The sequence below is a fragment of the Oncorhynchus mykiss genome, chromosome 5 (genome assembly GCF_057628025.1).
Source record: "Oncorhynchus mykiss isolate SJ-2025 chromosome 5, ASM5762802v1, whole genome shotgun sequence".
NCBI lineage: Eukaryota > Metazoa > Chordata > Actinopteri > Salmoniformes > Salmonidae > Oncorhynchus > Oncorhynchus mykiss.
In genome coordinates, this window is record NC_143026.1 from 23,682,417 (window position 1) to 23,700,795 (window position 18,379).

General features: G+C 42.2%; 1 protein-coding gene across 1 annotated transcript in view; it reads right to left on the minus strand.

The window, feature by feature from the left end:
• pde8b (phosphodiesterase 8B) overlaps window positions 1-17,902 on the minus strand; it is a 106,979-nt gene extending 89,077 nt beyond the window's left edge. Inside the window, exon 1 of the mRNA XM_036977078.2 lies at window positions 17,619-17,902. Coding sequence (XP_036832973.2) covers window positions 17,619-17,669 — 51 coding nt within the window. The 5' untranslated portion in view covers window positions 17,670-17,902. The remainder of the gene's footprint in view (window positions 1-17,618) is intronic.
• Window positions 17,903-18,379: the final 477 nt, after the last annotated feature.

Below are 18,379 nucleotides of genomic sequence, written 5' to 3' on the forward strand. Positions count from 1 at the left end.
TCTGAAATACTAATTATTTTATACTTTAGTTTATATTTTCGAAACTTTATTTATTGAACTGCATTGTTGGTTAACGGCTTGTAAGTTAGCATTTCACGGTAAGGTCTACCTACACCTGTTGTATTCGGCGCAGTAAGTAAGTAAGTAGTTGCAAAGTTAGCTAAAATGCTAAAGTTGTCCGTGATGAGATCTGAACATGAAACCTTTGCACTAAGAAAGTTGCTGGCTATGGGGAATGAATTTAAAGTCGAACTTACACCTGTTGTATTCGTGACATACAATTTGATTTGATTTAAAATTACTTTTTCAATCTGAATATTGGTGGGGGGGGGGGGTTGTCTTGTAAAAACAGTGGATGTAAGGTAGCATCAAAACAAAACGGTGTACTTGACCATTAAACTTTGTGTCACGTTCTTCAAAATGAGCGGACCAAGAGCGTGCATTGAGTTCCACATCTTTTTATTACAAAGTCAAACTAGAAACACCACTTACAAAGACCGTGAAGTCATAGTGCCCTAACACAATATCCCACAAAGCAGGTGGGAGATAGGGCTTCCTAAATATGATCCCCAATTAGGGGCAACGATTACCAGCTGCTTCTAATTGGGAACCATACAAAACCACCAACATAGAAATACACATTCTAGAACACCCCCCTAGTCACACCCTGACCGAAACCACTATAGAGAATCCAAGGGCTCTCTATGGTCAGGGCGTGACACATTGATTTAATTTCATGTTTTGACAGACTGTCTCTCATACAATCCAATGATTTTGAAATGCCAATGGTTATAGCATAAATGGCTCATAATGTCTGGAATCAAACACGTGGTTTCCATGTGGTTGATACCTTTCCATCGAATCCATTCCAGCCATTATTATGAGCCGTCCTCCCCTCAGCAGCCTCCAGTGATGTAGTTGTCTGTCATATTGAGGTATCTAGCTATAAATTAATCATGATCAATCAAATGGATAAGTATAAGAAATAATGGGATTTCCAAATGCCCTTAACTAGGTGTCTTCGCTAGACAGACAGAGACAGGGGGAGAGGAAGAAATGGTGAAAGATGGAGAGAGGGAAACTGAGAAAGTTATTTTGCAATGTTTGCTTTACTTGACTACAGCAGAGTTCAATATTATAGATTGTGTGTCAGTATTCTTACAAATATGAAAATCTGTATTCTGTATGACACAGATACGGGTAAGAATAAAGTAGTCTTCTCTCGAACACTTTAAATGTTTGGGGTGGACCTCATCGGACCACTTTGAATGTTAGGGGTGGACCTCATCAGACCACTTTGAATGTTAGGGGTAGACCTCATCGGACCACTTTGAATGTTAGCGGTGGACCTCATCGGACCACTTTGAATGTTAGGGGTGGACCTCATCGGACCACTTTGAATGTTAGCGGTGGACCTCATCGGACCACTTTGAATGTTAGCGGTGGACCTCATCGGACCACTTTGAATGTTAGGGGTGGACCTCATCGGACCACTTTGAATGTTAGGGGTGGACCTCATCGGATCACTTTGAATGTTAGGGGTGGACCTCATCGGACCACTTTGAATGTTAGGGGTGGACCTCATCGGATCACTTTGAATGTTAGGGGTGGACCTCATCGGACCCTTCACGAAATCCAGGAAAAGCAACAGCTGGTTTCTGATGGCGACTGATCACTTTACCAAATGGGTGGAGGCAATACCCATTAAGGTCAGTAAATGAAGACTACGTGCTTAACTCTAAATTCCCTTCTGTAACCCATTAAAAGGGTGCTTGGAACGAAAAATAGATTTTTGTTTTGTATGATACCCATCAAGGACGAGACTGGCGAGGCCACCTCCAAGGCGATGATGGACATCTTCAACCCACAGTTCATCCAAGATTGACTTAGTGGTGTTTGTCTATTGATATTAATATATAACGTACTTTCAGATCACGGAAACCCCACCTGATGTGGTGGAAGTTGAGACATGGACTGAGAAGGATGTGGAGGTTTTTGACCAGGTAAAAATTATTGTCCGCTCTTAATTTATTTTCTGGCCCTCCCAGAGATATTTAAGAAATGTATTTGTAATATGAAATGTAATTGCATTCATTCCTGTTATCAATCAAGTTGAGACTGAACATTGACAAGGCGCAGGAGAAACAGAAGGAGAACTACCGGAGCAGAATCACGAAGGGGACCATGTGCTACGACACCCGGGCAAATGACTTGGTTTGCAAGAAGGACGAAAGGAAGACGAGACCTAGGACACCGCTCTGCTCCTAGCTGGGGTCACCATCTGTTAAGATGAATCTAAAAAATCTCATATAATAACTATTTGCATTTTCACACAAAATAACCTGAAGCTAGTTTTAGTTTCCCTAACACTGATATTGTTCTGTCTTCCTAGGGTTACCTCGGTGGAAGCCACAATCTTCTCCAGTTGGAGCAGTTGGACGGTCGACCACTGAAAGCACTGACGCCCTACACTTCAATGAAGCTCAATAGACAAAGTCTGTTAAGCTTTGGTTGGCATTTGAGAAAGCAAGAACTGTTATGCTGAGCTTATAAAGTTATGCTGAGCTTATAAAAATGTACCTCTTCAATTTACCTCTCCAAATGACTTTAGGACCTTCGAATGGCCAAGCCCCCAAGGAGGTATCCCGCCCACCAGAACCAGTGAATTTGGATCAGTCTGATTTTCTGTGCTCTGAGTCGGAGAGGGATCAGCTTGAGGTAGGCTATACCTTCCAAAAGTGTTGAAAAGTACATATCTCCCTATTATAACACTGCACTAAACCATCAAATGTTCTCACGTTGATATAGCATCGGACGCTAACAGTTTATCGAATCCCATTATGACGCAGAGGGTGACACTTTTTGGGGTCGAGACATTATTTGGCATCTGTGTAAGTAAGCATTTCACTGTTTGTCCCCACCTGTTGTTTACAAAGCATGTGATGATGAACATTTTATTTGACTCAGGTCAGAGACATTAGCATGATGGATAACTGGTGGATTGCATTGAACCCTGAAGTTTTGTATATATTTAACTAGGCAAGTCAGTTAAGAACAAATTCGTACCTACAGGGAAACAGTGGGTTAACTGCCTTGTTCGGGGGCAGAACAACAGATTTTTACCTTGTCAGCTCGGGGATTCAATCCAGCAACCTTTCGGTTACTGGCCCAACACTGCCATGTACAAGTTCGTATAAGTGCTACAGATAACGTTAGCAGTCATTGCCTGTCCTTTTTTGATAATGTGAAATAAAATGCCATATTTCCGTAGATTTAGAAGAATAACAAATACCTTACAGATCTTTGAACTGCCTTTATCATTGTAAAAAAAGTGAAACACCTGTTAATGTTTCGTTGTCATTTAATAATTTGCAAAAAAAGGATAACACATCTGAAGCTTCACAATCATGTCTTGAAAAGGTAATATTGTACTCATGAATTATTATCCTGGACAATCTTCATAATTAGTATTTTCACAAAACTATATTTTCGCTTATATTTTGTTTGAGCATAATACTGTACATTTGACCTTTTGGAATTCCCAATGAGGAGTTTATCAGCACACCATAAGAATAACAAAAAGAGGGACTCACATCTACAATATTTGGAAGCTCCAGAAGAAGGGTTGTTATTTTACACTAGACAGGATGTGAACAGCAAAGTGTTTAGGAGCTTTAGAGAGAGGAAATGGCACCAAAAGAGAAGGGATCTAACTACATGAAACAGGACTGGAAACACCATAATAGTGTTTTCAACTTTTCCGGTAGGGCTCCCAGTCTTCTGCAAGGTGTTGCACGACTCTTGATCAAGTGGTGTTACGACACACGATGTCCTGTTTCAGAACACCTTAGGATGAATGTTTCAGTACACCTTAAATCTGTCTCATAACCCCTTACACCCATGTATTCAAAACTCAAGCAAAGTTAAGATTTTGTCTCCTTAATGTTGTTGGCAGCTCAGTTGCCACTAGTTGTAGTGTTACATTGTTAAAATGAAGTGTTTGTAAGACATTCTAGTAGGTGAAGCCTAAAACTAATCTTTCTGGTTCATCCCCATTGTTTAAGTAAAAGATTTAAGGCATTTATGGCAACCTGGCAAGTTGAGCCTGCTCTGTGGTTGTCCCATTAAGCTGGAGATTTTTTCAAACTGAAAACAACCAAACTGCAAAGAATCCCAGTAGGTGCGTCGCAAAATAATTGCTACACTGGAAGTGTAACTTTTGGTCAGGGCGAACAGAGTGCAGTACACCTTATCCTATTGCTCCGTCGCCTAGCTACGTTAACTTCCCCCGTATGTAGGTAACAAGGTAGCGGCCAGGTTTTGTTGAAATTAATTGGAATATCCCACTCTGCAAAAGTTATGCGTCCAATGTAGCAGGCCAGTAAAACTGTTTGTCTGCTTCCTCCCTGTTTAATTATGCGACCGAAAAGTTATGGCATTTCTGCATGTAAACAAATATTTTCAAATTTTCGGGCAAGTGACCATAATCTTCGGCCAACCCAAAAATACTGCTGACTTGGCCGATGGGTAAGTGCCTTTCAGACTTTAAAGTCAATCTCTGTGTAGGGTATGACATATTGATTAATCAGTTGCAAAAGGGTTTTATATGTGTTATGATGAGAACAGGGTTTTTCAACTCAGGTAACATAGTTTTCAACTCCTGGAAAAATTCCTGGCCCTATAGAGAGGATGAAAACCCTGTCAAACTGCAGCAACCTTGTATTTGTTCATATAAAACTAGACTAACAGGGGGGGGGGGGGGGCTTATGTTACACTGACAAGACAATAGAAGACAATATAACTAACAGGGCTGAGCTTGCTTTATGCAGGGTTGCATCATAAGGCCCAGTATTAGAAACGGCCAGTGACCAAAATCCTTAAATTCCAGCCCTGTGTAGGCTGTATACAGAACATATATAATTAAAAAGTTACCGGCACATTAACACAGTCTAGCCCAGGGTTCTCCAACGCTGTTCCTGGTGAGCTACCCTCCTGGAGGTTTTTGCTCCAACCCCAGTTGTAACTAACCTGATCAACCAGCTAATTATTAGAATCAGCTGCACTAGATTAGGGTTGGAATGAAAACCTACAGGAGGGTAGCTCTCCAGGAACAGGGTTGGAGTGAAAACCTACAGGACGGTAGCTCTCCAGGAACAAGGTTGGAAGGAAAACCTACAGGACAGTAGCTCTCCAGGAACAGGGTTGGAATGAAAAGCCACAGGACGGTAGCTCTCCAGGAACAGTGTTGGAATGAAAACCTACCAGAGGGTAGCTCTCCAGGAAAAGGGTGGGAGTGAAAACCTACAGGACGGTTGCTCTCCAGGAACAGGGTCGGAGAGCCCTGGTCTAGCCCATGTCATCACTATTTGTTGATTTGATGAATTCCAGTCAATTATTTTGATTCAAAAAGTCCTAGGTAGCCTAGCCAACCGAAGTTTGAATATACACCAAATTTGATCACATTCACATTTTCTCTTAAAAGAAACAAATTGGCTATAAATACATAACGTTACCGCTTGGTTTCCGTAGCCAGATGGGACAGGACGCATAGAGGGTAGTTCTACAGTTGATCAGACTGATACAACATGTCTTTCTGTAAAGAGTTTTTTCTTTGTCTGTCCGGAGTGAGTTCTTTTCCCGTTTGCTAAAAGAATATCAGAGCAAAGTGGCGAGCGTGCTCTGCTCTCTACAGACATGCCGACCTGGGCGACCTGTGATTTCCGTGAATCTGATTGGTCAAGACACACACACACACACACACACACACACACAACCTGCAGCACTCTGATGAGAAGGACATAGTGTGCGAGTTGATGAAATGACTACGGTAGCTGGAAACGTTGGATGTTTAATGGAATATCTACATAGGCATTCAGAGGCCCATTATCAGCAACCATCACTCCTGTGTTCCAATGGCACGTTGTTAGCTAATCCAAGTGAATCATTTTAAAAGGCTAATTGATCATTAGAAAACCTTTTGCAATTATGTTAGCACAGCTGAAAATGGTTGTTCTGATTAGAGAAGCAATACAATTGGCCCTCTTTAGACTAGTTGAGTATCTGGAGCATCAGCACTTGTGGGCTCGATTGCAGGCTCAAAATGGCCAGAAACAAAGACCTTTCTTCTGAAACTCGTCAGTCTATTCTTGTTCTGAGAAATGAAGGCTATTCCATGCAAGAAATTGCCAAGAAATGGAAGATCTCGTACAAACATGTGTACTACTCCGTTCACAGAACAGTGCAAACTGGCTTTAACCAGAATAGAAAGAGGAGTGGGAGACCCCGGTGCACAACTGAACAAGAGGACAAGTATATTAGAATGTCTAGTTTGAGAAACAGACGCCTCACAAGTCCTCAACTGGCAGCTTCATTAAATAGTACCCGCAAAACACCAGTCTCAACGTCAACAGTGAAGAGGCGACTCCGGGATACTGGCCTTCTAGGACAGAGGAAAGGCAGAGTTCCTCTGTCCAGTGTCTGTGTTCTTTTGGCCATCTTAATCTTTTCTTTTTATTGGCCAGTCTAACATATGGCTTTTTCTGTGCAACTCCGACTAGAAGGCCAGCATCCCGGAGTTGCCTCTTGACTGTTGACATTGAGACTGTATTAACATTGGCTACACTGTATTTATGATAAATTTGATGTTATGTTAATGGGCAAGATATGTGCTTTTCTTTCAAAATTAAGGACGTTTATAAGTGACCCCAAACTGAATCTGCAATAGGTAAGCAGCTTGGTTTGAAGAAATCAACTGTGGGAGCAATTATTAGGAAATGGAAGACATACAAGACCACTGATAATCTCCCTCGATCTGGGGCTCCACGCAAGATCTCACCCCGTGGGATCAAATTTATCACAAGAACGGTGAGCAAAAATCCAAGAACCACACGGGGGGGGGGGGACGACCTAGTGAATGACCTGCAGAGAGCTGGGACCAAAGTAACAAAGCCTACCATCAGTAACACACTATGCCGCCAGGGACTCAAATCCTGCAGTGCCAGACGTGTCCCCCTGCTTAAACCAGTACATGTCCAGGCCCGTCTGAAGTTTGCTAGAGAGCATTTGGATGATCCAGAAGAAGATTGGGAGAATGTCATATGGTCAGATGAAACCAAAATATAACTTTTTGGTAAAAACTCAACTCGTCGTGTTTGGAGGACAACGAATGCTGAGTTGCATCCAAAGAACACCATACCTACTGTGAAGCATGGGGGTGGAAACATTATGCTTTGGGGCTGTTTTTCTGCAAAGGGACCAGGACGACTGATCCGTGTAAAGGAAAGAATGAATGGAGCCATGTATCGTGAGATTTTGAGTGAAAACCTCCTTCCATCAGCAAGGGCATTGAAGATGAAACGTGGCTGGGTCTTTCAGCATGACAATGATCCCAAACACACCGCCCGGGCAACGAAGGAGTGGCTTCGTAAGAAGCATTTCAAGATCCTGGAGTGGCCTAGCCAGCCTCCAGATCTCAACACCATAGAAAATCTTTGGAGGGAAAGTCTGTGTTGCCCAGCAACAGCCCCAAAACATCACTGCTCTAGAGGAGATCTGCATGGAGGAATGGGCCAGTGTGTGAAAACCTTGTGAAGACTTACAGAAAACGTTTGACCTCTGTCATTGCCAACAAAGGGTATATAACAAAGTATTGAGAAACTTTTGTTATTGACCAAATACTTATTTTCCACCATAATTTGCAAATAAATTCATTAAAAATCCTACAATGTGATTTTCTGGATGAATATTACAGGCCTTTCTCATCTTTTTAAGTGGGAGAACTTGCACAATTGGTGGCTGACTAAATACTTTTTTGCCCCACTGTAGGTGTTCCTTTTGTCCAGATGGGAAAGGGCATTGTGGAGTGCAATGGAGATTGCATAATTTGTGGTCTGTTGGGGCGGTATGCAAATTAGAGTGGGTCTAGGGTTTCTGGGATGACGGTGTTGATGTGAACCATGTCCAGCCTTTCAAGGCACTTCATGGCTACAGACGTAAGTGCTACGGGTCGGTAGTCGTAGGCAGGTTACCTTAGTGTTCTTGGGCACAGGGACTATGGTGGTCTGCTTAAAACATGTTGGTATTACAGACTCAGACAGGGAGAGGTTGAAAATGTCAGTGAAGACACTTGCCAGTTGGTCAGCGCATGCTTGCAATCCTGGTAATCCGTCTGGCCCTGCGGCCTTGTGAATGTTGACCTGTTTAAAGGTCTTACTCACATCGGCTGCGGATAGCGTGATCACACAGTTTTCTGGAACAGCTGGGGCTGTCATGCATGTTTCAGTGTTATTTGCCTCGAAGCGAGAATAGAAGTAGTTTAGCTCGTCTGGTAGGCTTGTGTCACTGGGCAGCTCTCGGCTGTGCTTCCCTTTGTAGTCTGTAATGGTTTTCAAGTAGTCTGTAATGGTTTGCAAGCCCTGCCACATCTGACAAGCATCAAAGCCGGTGTATTACGATTCGATCTTAGCCCTGCATTGACGCTTTGCCTGTTTGATGGTTCGTCAGAGGGCATAGTCGGATTTCTTATAAGCTTCCGGGTTAGAGTCCCGCTCCTTGAATGCGGCAGCTCTCCCCTTTAGCTCAGTGCAACTGTTGCCTGTAATCCATGGCTTCTGGTTGGGCTATGTACGTACACTCACTGTGGGGACCGCATCATCAATGCACTTATTGATGAAGCCAATGACTGATGTGGTGTACTCCTCAATGCCATCGGAGGAATCCCGGAACATATTCCAGTCTGTGCTAGCAAAACAGTCCTGTAGCTTAGCATCTGCTTCATCTGACCACTTTTTTATTGATCTAGTCACTGGTGCTTCCTGCTTTAATTTTGCTTGTAAGCAAGAATCAGGAGGATAGAATTATGGTTAGATTTACCAAATGGAGGGGGAGGGAGAGCTTTGTATGTGTCTCTGTGTGTGGAGTATAGGTGGTCCAGAGTTCATTTTCCTCTGGTTGCACATTTAACATGATGATAGAAATTTGGTAAAACGGATTTAAGCTTCCCTGCATTAAAGTCCCCGGATACTAGGAGCGCTGCCTCTGGGTGAGCGTTTTCTTGTTTGCTTATGGTGGAATACAGCTCATTCAATGCTGTCTTAGTGCCAGCCCCTGACTGTGGTGGTATGTAAACAGATGAAAACTCTCTCGGTAGGTAGTGTGGTCTACAGCTTATCATGAGATACTCTACCTCAGGCGAGCAATAGCTCAAGACTTCCTTAGATATCGTGCACCAACTGTTGTTTACAAAAATACATATTATTTTTCTACCACCATCTTTGAAATGCAAGAAAAAGGTCACACTTCTAGCCATCACTCTGGTTGCAATTCCGATGGTGTCCACAAGATGGCAGCGGTGTATGTGCAAAGTGTCAGATGGATAACTTGAAGTATGAGCGAACTACATGACATTTAGTGTGAAGTCACCCAGGTACATTTGGGCAAATCGTGAAGGAGACATTTGCATTCACATTATATTTTTCTGCAAGAATATCATAAACTGTATACTTGGACTTTGATTTAGCTTTTCCAGTATTAGTAGCCATATTATAAGTTCAACATTTGCAAAACAACCAGTTTTCATAACTTCATAACTCTGAATATTCTTATAATTTTTAAAGGTTGGCAGCTAAATTTTGCAACAGATACAAGGTTTCCGGATACTCCCGTAAGACCCAACTCATTGGCTATCTAGTTAGCTTTGTTTGACCCCAATTGGTGCTTATTTGACAAAGTTAGAGTCGATCAAGTGAAGACCACCCGCGTCATCGACGTTCCATGAAGGCATCGCTCTCTAACCATATTTGGTGTCCTATAGGATATACTACACTCCTAATGATATAGTGAAGTCTGGTTACGTTCTACGATCTCTGAGGAATACATACGAATGTGATTTGACTGGTTGAAACAACGTTAGGGTTAGATTTTCACAGATTCCTTTCTTTGCAAATTGAACAACTGGAAATACATCATCAATGCTATATGGACCTTTTTAGGATATGAAAAATGATTTGATTTAACTAAATGACACTTCATGTTATCTCCAGGACCATTTGGATGATAAATCAGAGCAATATTTCAGAATGTAAGTACACATTTCCCCTGAGAGGGGAATTTATCAAACCTATCGCGGTGAAAAAGGGCTTTGTTGTTAGGAGCTCTCCTCCAACAATAGCATGGCATTTTTTCACAGTAATAGCCACTGTAAATTGGAGTTATATGGAGTTATATATAGTTATATTAACAAGAATTTAAGCTTTCAGCCGATATAAGACACTTATGTACCGACATTTGTTGTTTCTCTAAAATCTTTGATCGTGACACAAGGCGCTGCATAATTTACAACTGTCCCGTTGACAGAACGCCTATCCCTAAGAAATAACCAGCCAGCTGTATGTTGATGTTGTCGTTGTTCAGCCACAACTCTGTGAAGCATAAGATGTTACAGTTTAATGTCCAGTTAGTAGTTTAATCTTCTGTGTAACTCGTCGATTTTATTGTCCAAAGATTGCTAGCAGAATAGAGGGAAGTGGGTGTTTATTCAATCGCCTACGAATTCTCAGAAGGCACCCCGACCTTCGCCCCCTCTTTCCCCGCATCCTATTCACGCAGATCACGGGAATCGGGGCCTGTTCCCGAGGAAGCTGTGTGTCTTTCGCATCGGGCTTGTCACAGTCGTGAAAGGATAAAGAGGATTCTGCTAGTCCGTGGTGAGCTCATTAAGCTGGTTGAGAGAATGCCCTGAGTGTGCAAGGCTGTCATCAAGGCAAAGGGTGGCTATTTGAAGAATTTTGATTTGTTTAACACTTTGATTTGTTTAACACTTTTTGATAACTACATGATGTGTTATTTCATAGTTTTGATGTCTTCACTATTATTCTACAATGTAGAAAATAGTAAAAATTAAGAAAAACACTTGAACGAGTAGGTGTTCTAAAACTTTGGACCGGTAGTTATATATATATGTGTGTATACATATATTGTGTGTATACATATACACATTTAAATGTATAGATATTTTTTACTGCAACCGCAAACACCAGGAGCCTGCCCTCAAAGACTGTAGATAGCCTCCTGCTGCTCTGCTAACCATCAGATGGGAGAGGAGGTAGGGGACCCAACGTGGGTAACTGGGGGACCTTGCCTTGGCTGGGCCTATGATTTGTTAATCCAGCCCTAGCCACATCAATAACATGTATTGAAGAGGATATTAGCTAAGACTGCCTAGTAATAATTCTCTCTTTCTCTCTTTCTTTCTCTCTCTCGGAGGACCTGAGCCCTAGGACCATCTGACATGATGACTCCTTGCTGTCCCCAGTCCACCTGGCCGTGCTGCTGCTCCAGTTTCAACTGTTCTGCCTTATTATTATTCGACCATGCTGGTCATTTATGAACATTTGAACATCTTGGCCATGTTCTGTAATAATCTCCACCCGGCACAGCCAGAAGATGACTGGCCACCCCACATGTGCTCTCTCTAATTCTCTCTTTCTTTCTCTCTCTCGGAGGACCTGAGCCCTAGGACCATGCCCCAGGACTACCTGACATGATGACTCCTTGCTGTCCCCAGTCCACCTGGCCGTGCTGCTGCTCCAGTTTCAACTGTTCTGCCTTATTATTATTCGACCATGCAGGTCATTTATGAACATTTGAACATCTTGGCCATGTTCTGTTATAATCTCCACCCAGCACAGCCAGAAGAGGACTGGCCACCCCACATAGCCTGGTTCCTCTCTAGGTTTCTTCCTAGGTTTTGGCCTTTCTAGGGAGTTTTTCCTAGCCACCGTGCTTCTATACCTGCATTGCTTGCTGTTTGGGGTTTTAGGCTGGGTTTCTGTACAGCACTTTGAGATATCAGCGGATGTACGAAGGGCTATATAAATACATTTGATTTGATTTGATAATAAACAGCAGTGGAAGTATAGTTGCTTCCCACTCTGGGCCTACAACTGCAACTGTTACTGCACTAATAAATGCAACGGCTTGCAACTGTTGTGTCAGTGTGCACTAAACCGGATGCAATAAAAGTGAATTGGGACTACTGGAAAGCTGTTGGGCACCTAAACAGAGTTTGCACTGTGAGTTCCTGGAAAAGCACTCCATAAATTCAATTAATTCATTAATTGAGTGAAGAGGAAATGTTGGGTAATCACGCTTTCTAATCTAATCTATATGCGTGTATCGTGTATGGGTGATACAGAATAGCCTACACCTTTAAAGTCTAGAGGTAATACTTTATATTTATGAATGGTGAATACCTGACTTGTTCGGTTTCAAATCAAATCAAATTTTATTTGTCACATGCGCTGAATACAACAGGTGAAGGAAGACCTTACAGTGAATTGCTTACTTACAAGCCCTTAACCAACAATGCAGTTTAAAAAAAATACCTAAATAATTATAGAGGGGCTATATACAGGGGGTACCAGTACAGAGTCAATGGGTGGGGGCACCGGTGTCGAGGTAATTGAGGCAATATGTACATGTAGGTAGAGTTATTAAAGTGACTATGCATAGATAATAACAGAGAGTAGCAGCAGCGTAGAAGGGGGGGGGCAATGCAAATAGTCTGGGTGTGCTCGGCCCTCCTTTTCCTGTAGTCCACAATAATTTTCTTCGTCTTGATTACATTGAGGGAGAGGTTGTTGTCCTTGCACCACATGGCCAGGTCTTTGTACTCCTCCCTATAGGCTGTCTCATCATTGTCGGTGATCAGGCCAACCACTGTTGTGTCTTCAGCCAACTTAAGGATGGTGTTGGAGTCGTGTCTGGCCGTGCAGTCATGAGTGAACAGGGAGTACAGGAGGGGACTGAGCACGGATCCCTGAGGGGCGCCTGTGTTGAGGATCAGCGTGGCGGCTGTGTTGTTACCTACCCTTACCACCTGGGGACAGCCCGTCATGGAAGTCCAGGTGTTTAGTCCCAGGGTCCTTAGCTTAGTGATGAGCTTTGAGGGCACTATGATGTTGAACGCTGAGCTGTAGTCAATGAATAGCATTCTCACATAGGTGTTCCTCCAGGTGTGAAAGGGCAGTGTGGAGTGCAATAGAGATTGCATCATTTGTGGATCTGTTGGTTCGGTCTGCAAATTAGAGTGGGTCTAGGGTTTCTGGGATAATGGTGTTGATGTGAGCCAATACCAGCTTTTCAAAGCACTTCATGGCTACAGACGTGAGTGCTACATGTCGGTAGTCATTTAAGCAGGTTACCTTAGTGTTCTTGGACACAGGGACTATGGTGGTTTGCTTGAACCATGTTGGTATTATAGACTCAGACAGGGAGAGGTTGAAATGTCAGTAAAGACACTTGCCAGTTGGTCAGCGCATGCCCGGAGTACACGTTCTGGTAATCCGTCTGGTCCTCCGGTCTTGTGAATGTTGACCTGTTTAAAGGTCTTACTCACATCGGCTATGGAGAGCATGATCATACAGTCGTCCGGAACAGCTGATGCTCTCATGCATGTTTCAGTGTTACTTGCCTCGAAGCGAGCGTAGAAGTTATTTAGCACGTCTGGTAGGCTCGTGTCACTGGGCAGCTCTCAGCTGTGCTTCCCTTTGTAGTCTGTAATGTTTTGCAAGCCCTACCACGTCGTAGCCAGTGTAGTACAATTTGATCTTAGTCCTGTATTGACGCTTTGCCTGTTTGATGGTTCGTCGGAGGGCATAGCGGGATTTCTTATAAGCTTCCGGGTTAGAGTCCCGCTCTTTGAAAGCGGCAGCTCTCCCCTTTAGCTCAGTGCAAATGTTGCCTGTAATCTATGGCTTCTGGTTGGACTATGTACGTCCAGTCACTGTGGGGACAATGTCATCAATGCACTTATTGATGAAGCCAGTGACTGATGTGGTGTACTCCTCAATGCCATCGGAGGAATCTCAGAACATATTCCATCCAGTATGTGCTAGCAAAGCAGTCCTGTATCTTAGCATCTGCTTCATCTGACCACTTTTTTATAGACCGAGTCACTGGTGCTTCCTGCTTTAATCTTTGCTTGTAAGCAGGAATCAGGAGGATAGAATTATGGTCACATTTGCCTAATGGAGGGTCGAGGGAGAGCTTTGTATGCGTCTCTGTGTGTAAAGGTGGTCTAGAATTATTTTCCCTCTGGTTGCACATTTAACATGCTGATAAAAATTATGTAAAACTGATTTAAGTTTCCCTGCTTTAAAGTCCCCGGCCACTAGGAGCGCCGCCTCTGGATGAGCGTTTTCCTGTTTGCTTATGGCAGTATACAGCTCATTGAGTGTGGTTTTAGTGTCAGGATCGGTCTGTGGTGGTGTGTAGACAGCTACGAAAAATAGATGAAAACTCTCTAGGTAGATAGTGTGGTCTACAGCTTATCATGAGATACTCTACTTCAGGCGAGAAAAACCTTGAAACTTCCTTAGATATCGTGCACCAGCTGTTGTTTAATTGTATGCATAGGCCTCCACCCCATGTCTTACCAGAGACTTCTGTTCTATCCTGCTGATAGAGTGTATATCCCGCCAGCTGTATGTTCTTAATGTCATCGTTCAGCCACGAATCGGTGAAACATAAGATATTTCAGTTTTTAATGTCCAGTTGGTAGGATATATGAGCTTTCAGTTCATCCCATTTGTTTTCCAGCGATTAAACGTTAGCTAGCAGGACAGAAGGCAAAGGCAGATTAGACACTCGTCGCCTGATCCTCACATGGTACCCTGATATTTTTCAGCGAAATCTCTGTTTCCTTCTACAGTGAATGCCGAGGATCTGGGAGTGGTCAGGTGTCTTTAGTATCTCCTTCCCGTATGACTCATGGAAAAACATTATTTGTCTAATCAGAGGTGAGTAATCACAGTTCTGATGTCCAGAAGCTCTTCCGGTCATGAGAGACGGTAGCAGCAACATTATGTACAAAACAAGTTACAAACAAGGCGAAAAAAACAAACAAAATAGCATGGTTGGTTAAGAGCCGAAAGACGGCAGCCATCCCCTCTGGCGACATCTTGCACACTTGATTTGTGTTCAGGGACTTGAGAGAGTCTTTCAAAGAGGGAAAGAGAAAGAGAAAGGAAACAACTCTGCTGTTTTTGAGCCAAGAAGTGCCTATTGTCTGGCAACTAGCTTAGACCTACTGTAAATCAAACAATACCAAGGACAAAACAATCAAATTCTTGGCACAGTGGGGAAACACTATACACTGCATGATACCCTTAATCTGATTAGAAGCCAATAGTGTCATATGATCTGATTATATCCAGATTATAAAGTGTAACAGTGGGGTTACATCCACCCATAAAGACCATAAAATATGTCCTTATTATGATACAACCATAGGATAAGTTGGTGGGAAAACAACCCCCTTAAGAGAAATGTCTATTTTCTGATAGAAAATAGCTACATTTGGTAAGATTTAGATATGTGCATCTGGCTATCCTTATACAAACACATTTTGAAGGGAAATAAGAGGGCAGAATATTTTGTTTTTTTGTTATTCAATAAAAACAAAAACTTTAAAAAGCTTTAAAAACACCCCCCTATATGGGCAAAATGCCCCCTGAAGATTAGTGTGTCAAAATCCATTATATATGTTTTATTGTGGCATTTTTGAGTAATTTGAGTAAAGTCTTAGTATTTTATTTTAAATCAATCAAACATCGGAATAGAATAACATTGCACATCTCACGATTAATATATTTTCCTGTCCAAATCATCCTAAAGTATTTCAAAATTGTGTAACTCAAAGAAGTTACATATAGATTATTTGATCCAATGACTTGCATTGATTGACCTGGGGCATTTTGCCCCAAACATACTCACTTTAAATGTTACTATTTTATTAAAAAGTGATTACAATTTATTTCTAATAAAGTTGACTATTTATCTTTAGACTCCCATACTGGTTTATGTAGAAAAAAAGGTTATAGATCCAACTTCATTAGATTATATACACTACCAGTCAATAGTTTTAGAACACCTACTCATTCAAGAGTTTTTCTTAATTTTTTACAATTTTCTACATTGTAGAATAATGGTGAAGACATCAAAACTATGAATAAACAAAACAGTGTTAAACAAATCCAAATATATTTTATATTTGAGATTCTTCAAATAGTCACCCTTTGCCTTGATGACAGCTTTGCACACTCTTGGAATTCTCTCAACCAGCTTCACCTGGAATGCTTTTCCAACAGTCTTGAAGGAGTTCCCACATATGCTGAGCACTTGTTGGCTGCTTTTCCTTCACTCTGCGGTACGACTCATCCCAAACCATCTCAATTTGGTTGAGGTTGGGGGATTGTGGAGGCCAGGTCATCTAATGCAGCACTCTATCACTTCCCCTTCTTGGAGGTGTTTTGGGTCATTGTCTTGTTGAAAAAGAAATGATAGTCCCACTAAGCGCAAACCACATGGGATGGCGTATCACTGCAGAATGGTGTGGTAGCAATGCTGGTTAAGTGTGCCTTGAAGTCTAAATAATTCAGTGTCAGTGTCACCAGCAAATTACCCCCACACCATAACACTTCTTTCTCAATGCTTTACGGTGGGAAATACACATGCAGAGATCATCCGTTCACCCACACTGCATCTCACAAAGACACGGCGGTAGGAACCAAAAATCTCCAATTTGGACTCCAGACCAAAGGACAAATTTCCACCGATCTAATGTCGATTGCTCGTGTTTCTTGGTACAAGCAAGTCTCTTCTTCTTATTGGTGTCCTTTAGTAGTGGCTTCTTTGCAGCAATTTGACCATGAAGGCCTGATTCACACAGTGTCATCTGAACAGTTGATGTTGAGATGTCTGTTACTTGAACTCTGTGAAGCTTTTATTTGGGCTGCAATTTCTGAGGCTGGTAACTCGAATGAACTTATCTTCAGTAGCAGAGGTAATTCTGGGTCAACCATTCCTATGACGGTCCTCATGAGAGTCAGTTTCATCATAGCACTTGATGGTTTTTGCGACTGCACTTGAAGAAACTTTTTTTGGTTACTACATGATTCCATATGTGTTATTTCATAGTGTTGATTATCCTTGAATGAGTAGGTGTGTCCAAACTTTTGACTGGTACTGTATATTAGATCAATGTAGCACAGTCGTTTTGTTGTACTGATTTAAAGAGTTGAGACAGATTACATTTTTTTGTTGAGCATTTTCTTTGGTGACAAAGTGGTTTCTGTGAGAATTACAGGAGGGCGGCGTTTAACCCTGGGGGGCATTTAACTTCAAGCCACCCTATAACCTGAGCCTAAGGGTCCACTCTGCCCCAATAATTAGTTAAACTGCAATCTCCTGCAAAGCTCTTCTCATAGGCTACAGTGTATAACACCAAATCAGGCCAAGGGGAACAATTCTTCCCATCATGACAGATGAATTCGTCAGTCTAGTCATATAGAGCTTGTCTAAGTAAATTATGCATATGGATGCCTATAGTAAATAGGCTAAATAACAGTAGATAAAATACTATACGTAAACTCACCAAATTAATGTCTAGGTCATATCAGCAGTTTCTTATCAAGGGCAATTCGTGATAGGCCTGTATAAAAATCCCTAGTCATGGATTGAAATCGCATGATAAAAATGGCCTAATCAAATTGTAGTGTTGGAATAGTGTACTTGTACTACAGTGTTCTCTTCCTCATTAATAACTCAAATTGCCTTACCTTTTGCGGTCCATTGGATAATTCACTTTCTACTGTCGAAATCCGACTCATTTCTTGAACCTGGGTTATGTCCTTTGCGAGTGGTAAAACTTTGAGATTATTAATTTCGGTCTAGAAAAGCGCGAAACTGCATCCGCGGTTCTCGGTCGTTGTCTCCATCGAGTTGAGGAATGGATGGCCAGGGACCGGAGAAATGACCGATTTTGAAGTCAGTTAGACTTCAGAGGAACTTTTTCGGGTCCGCTTCTAGGCGTGCAACCGAAGTATGTCCATGCAGTCCTAGTGCCGCCGGATTTGAAGTTGGTGCTTGTTATGGCCATGGAAAAGTGCACGTGCGTTTTATATTAGCTATCTAGCTAGCATGCTCTTCACCTCCTGAAATAAGGAGTTGATTCACTTTCTTTATTTAATGTAATGTCAAATTAAATAAAGGCCTAAAATAATTACCTTTTGTACTGCAGACAAAATCAAAACAACATTTTAAGTATGATTGTACAGTCTCGGTGGATATCACAGGCTGCTCAAAAAACTGTTGCTTTACATTCGTTTTTCTTCAAGAGTAAGACATGTCACACATTTGCAGGAACAAGGTTCTTTAGCATATTAAATTATGCAGAACCCAATTCTGCTTCTGCGCCATCCCTCTCTTGGGCAGCAGGTAGCCTAGTGGTTTGAGTTGGACTAGTAATCGAAAGGTTGCTAGATTGAATCCCCGAGCTGACAAGGTAAACAGCTGTCGTTCTGCGTACTTAAGCCCACCG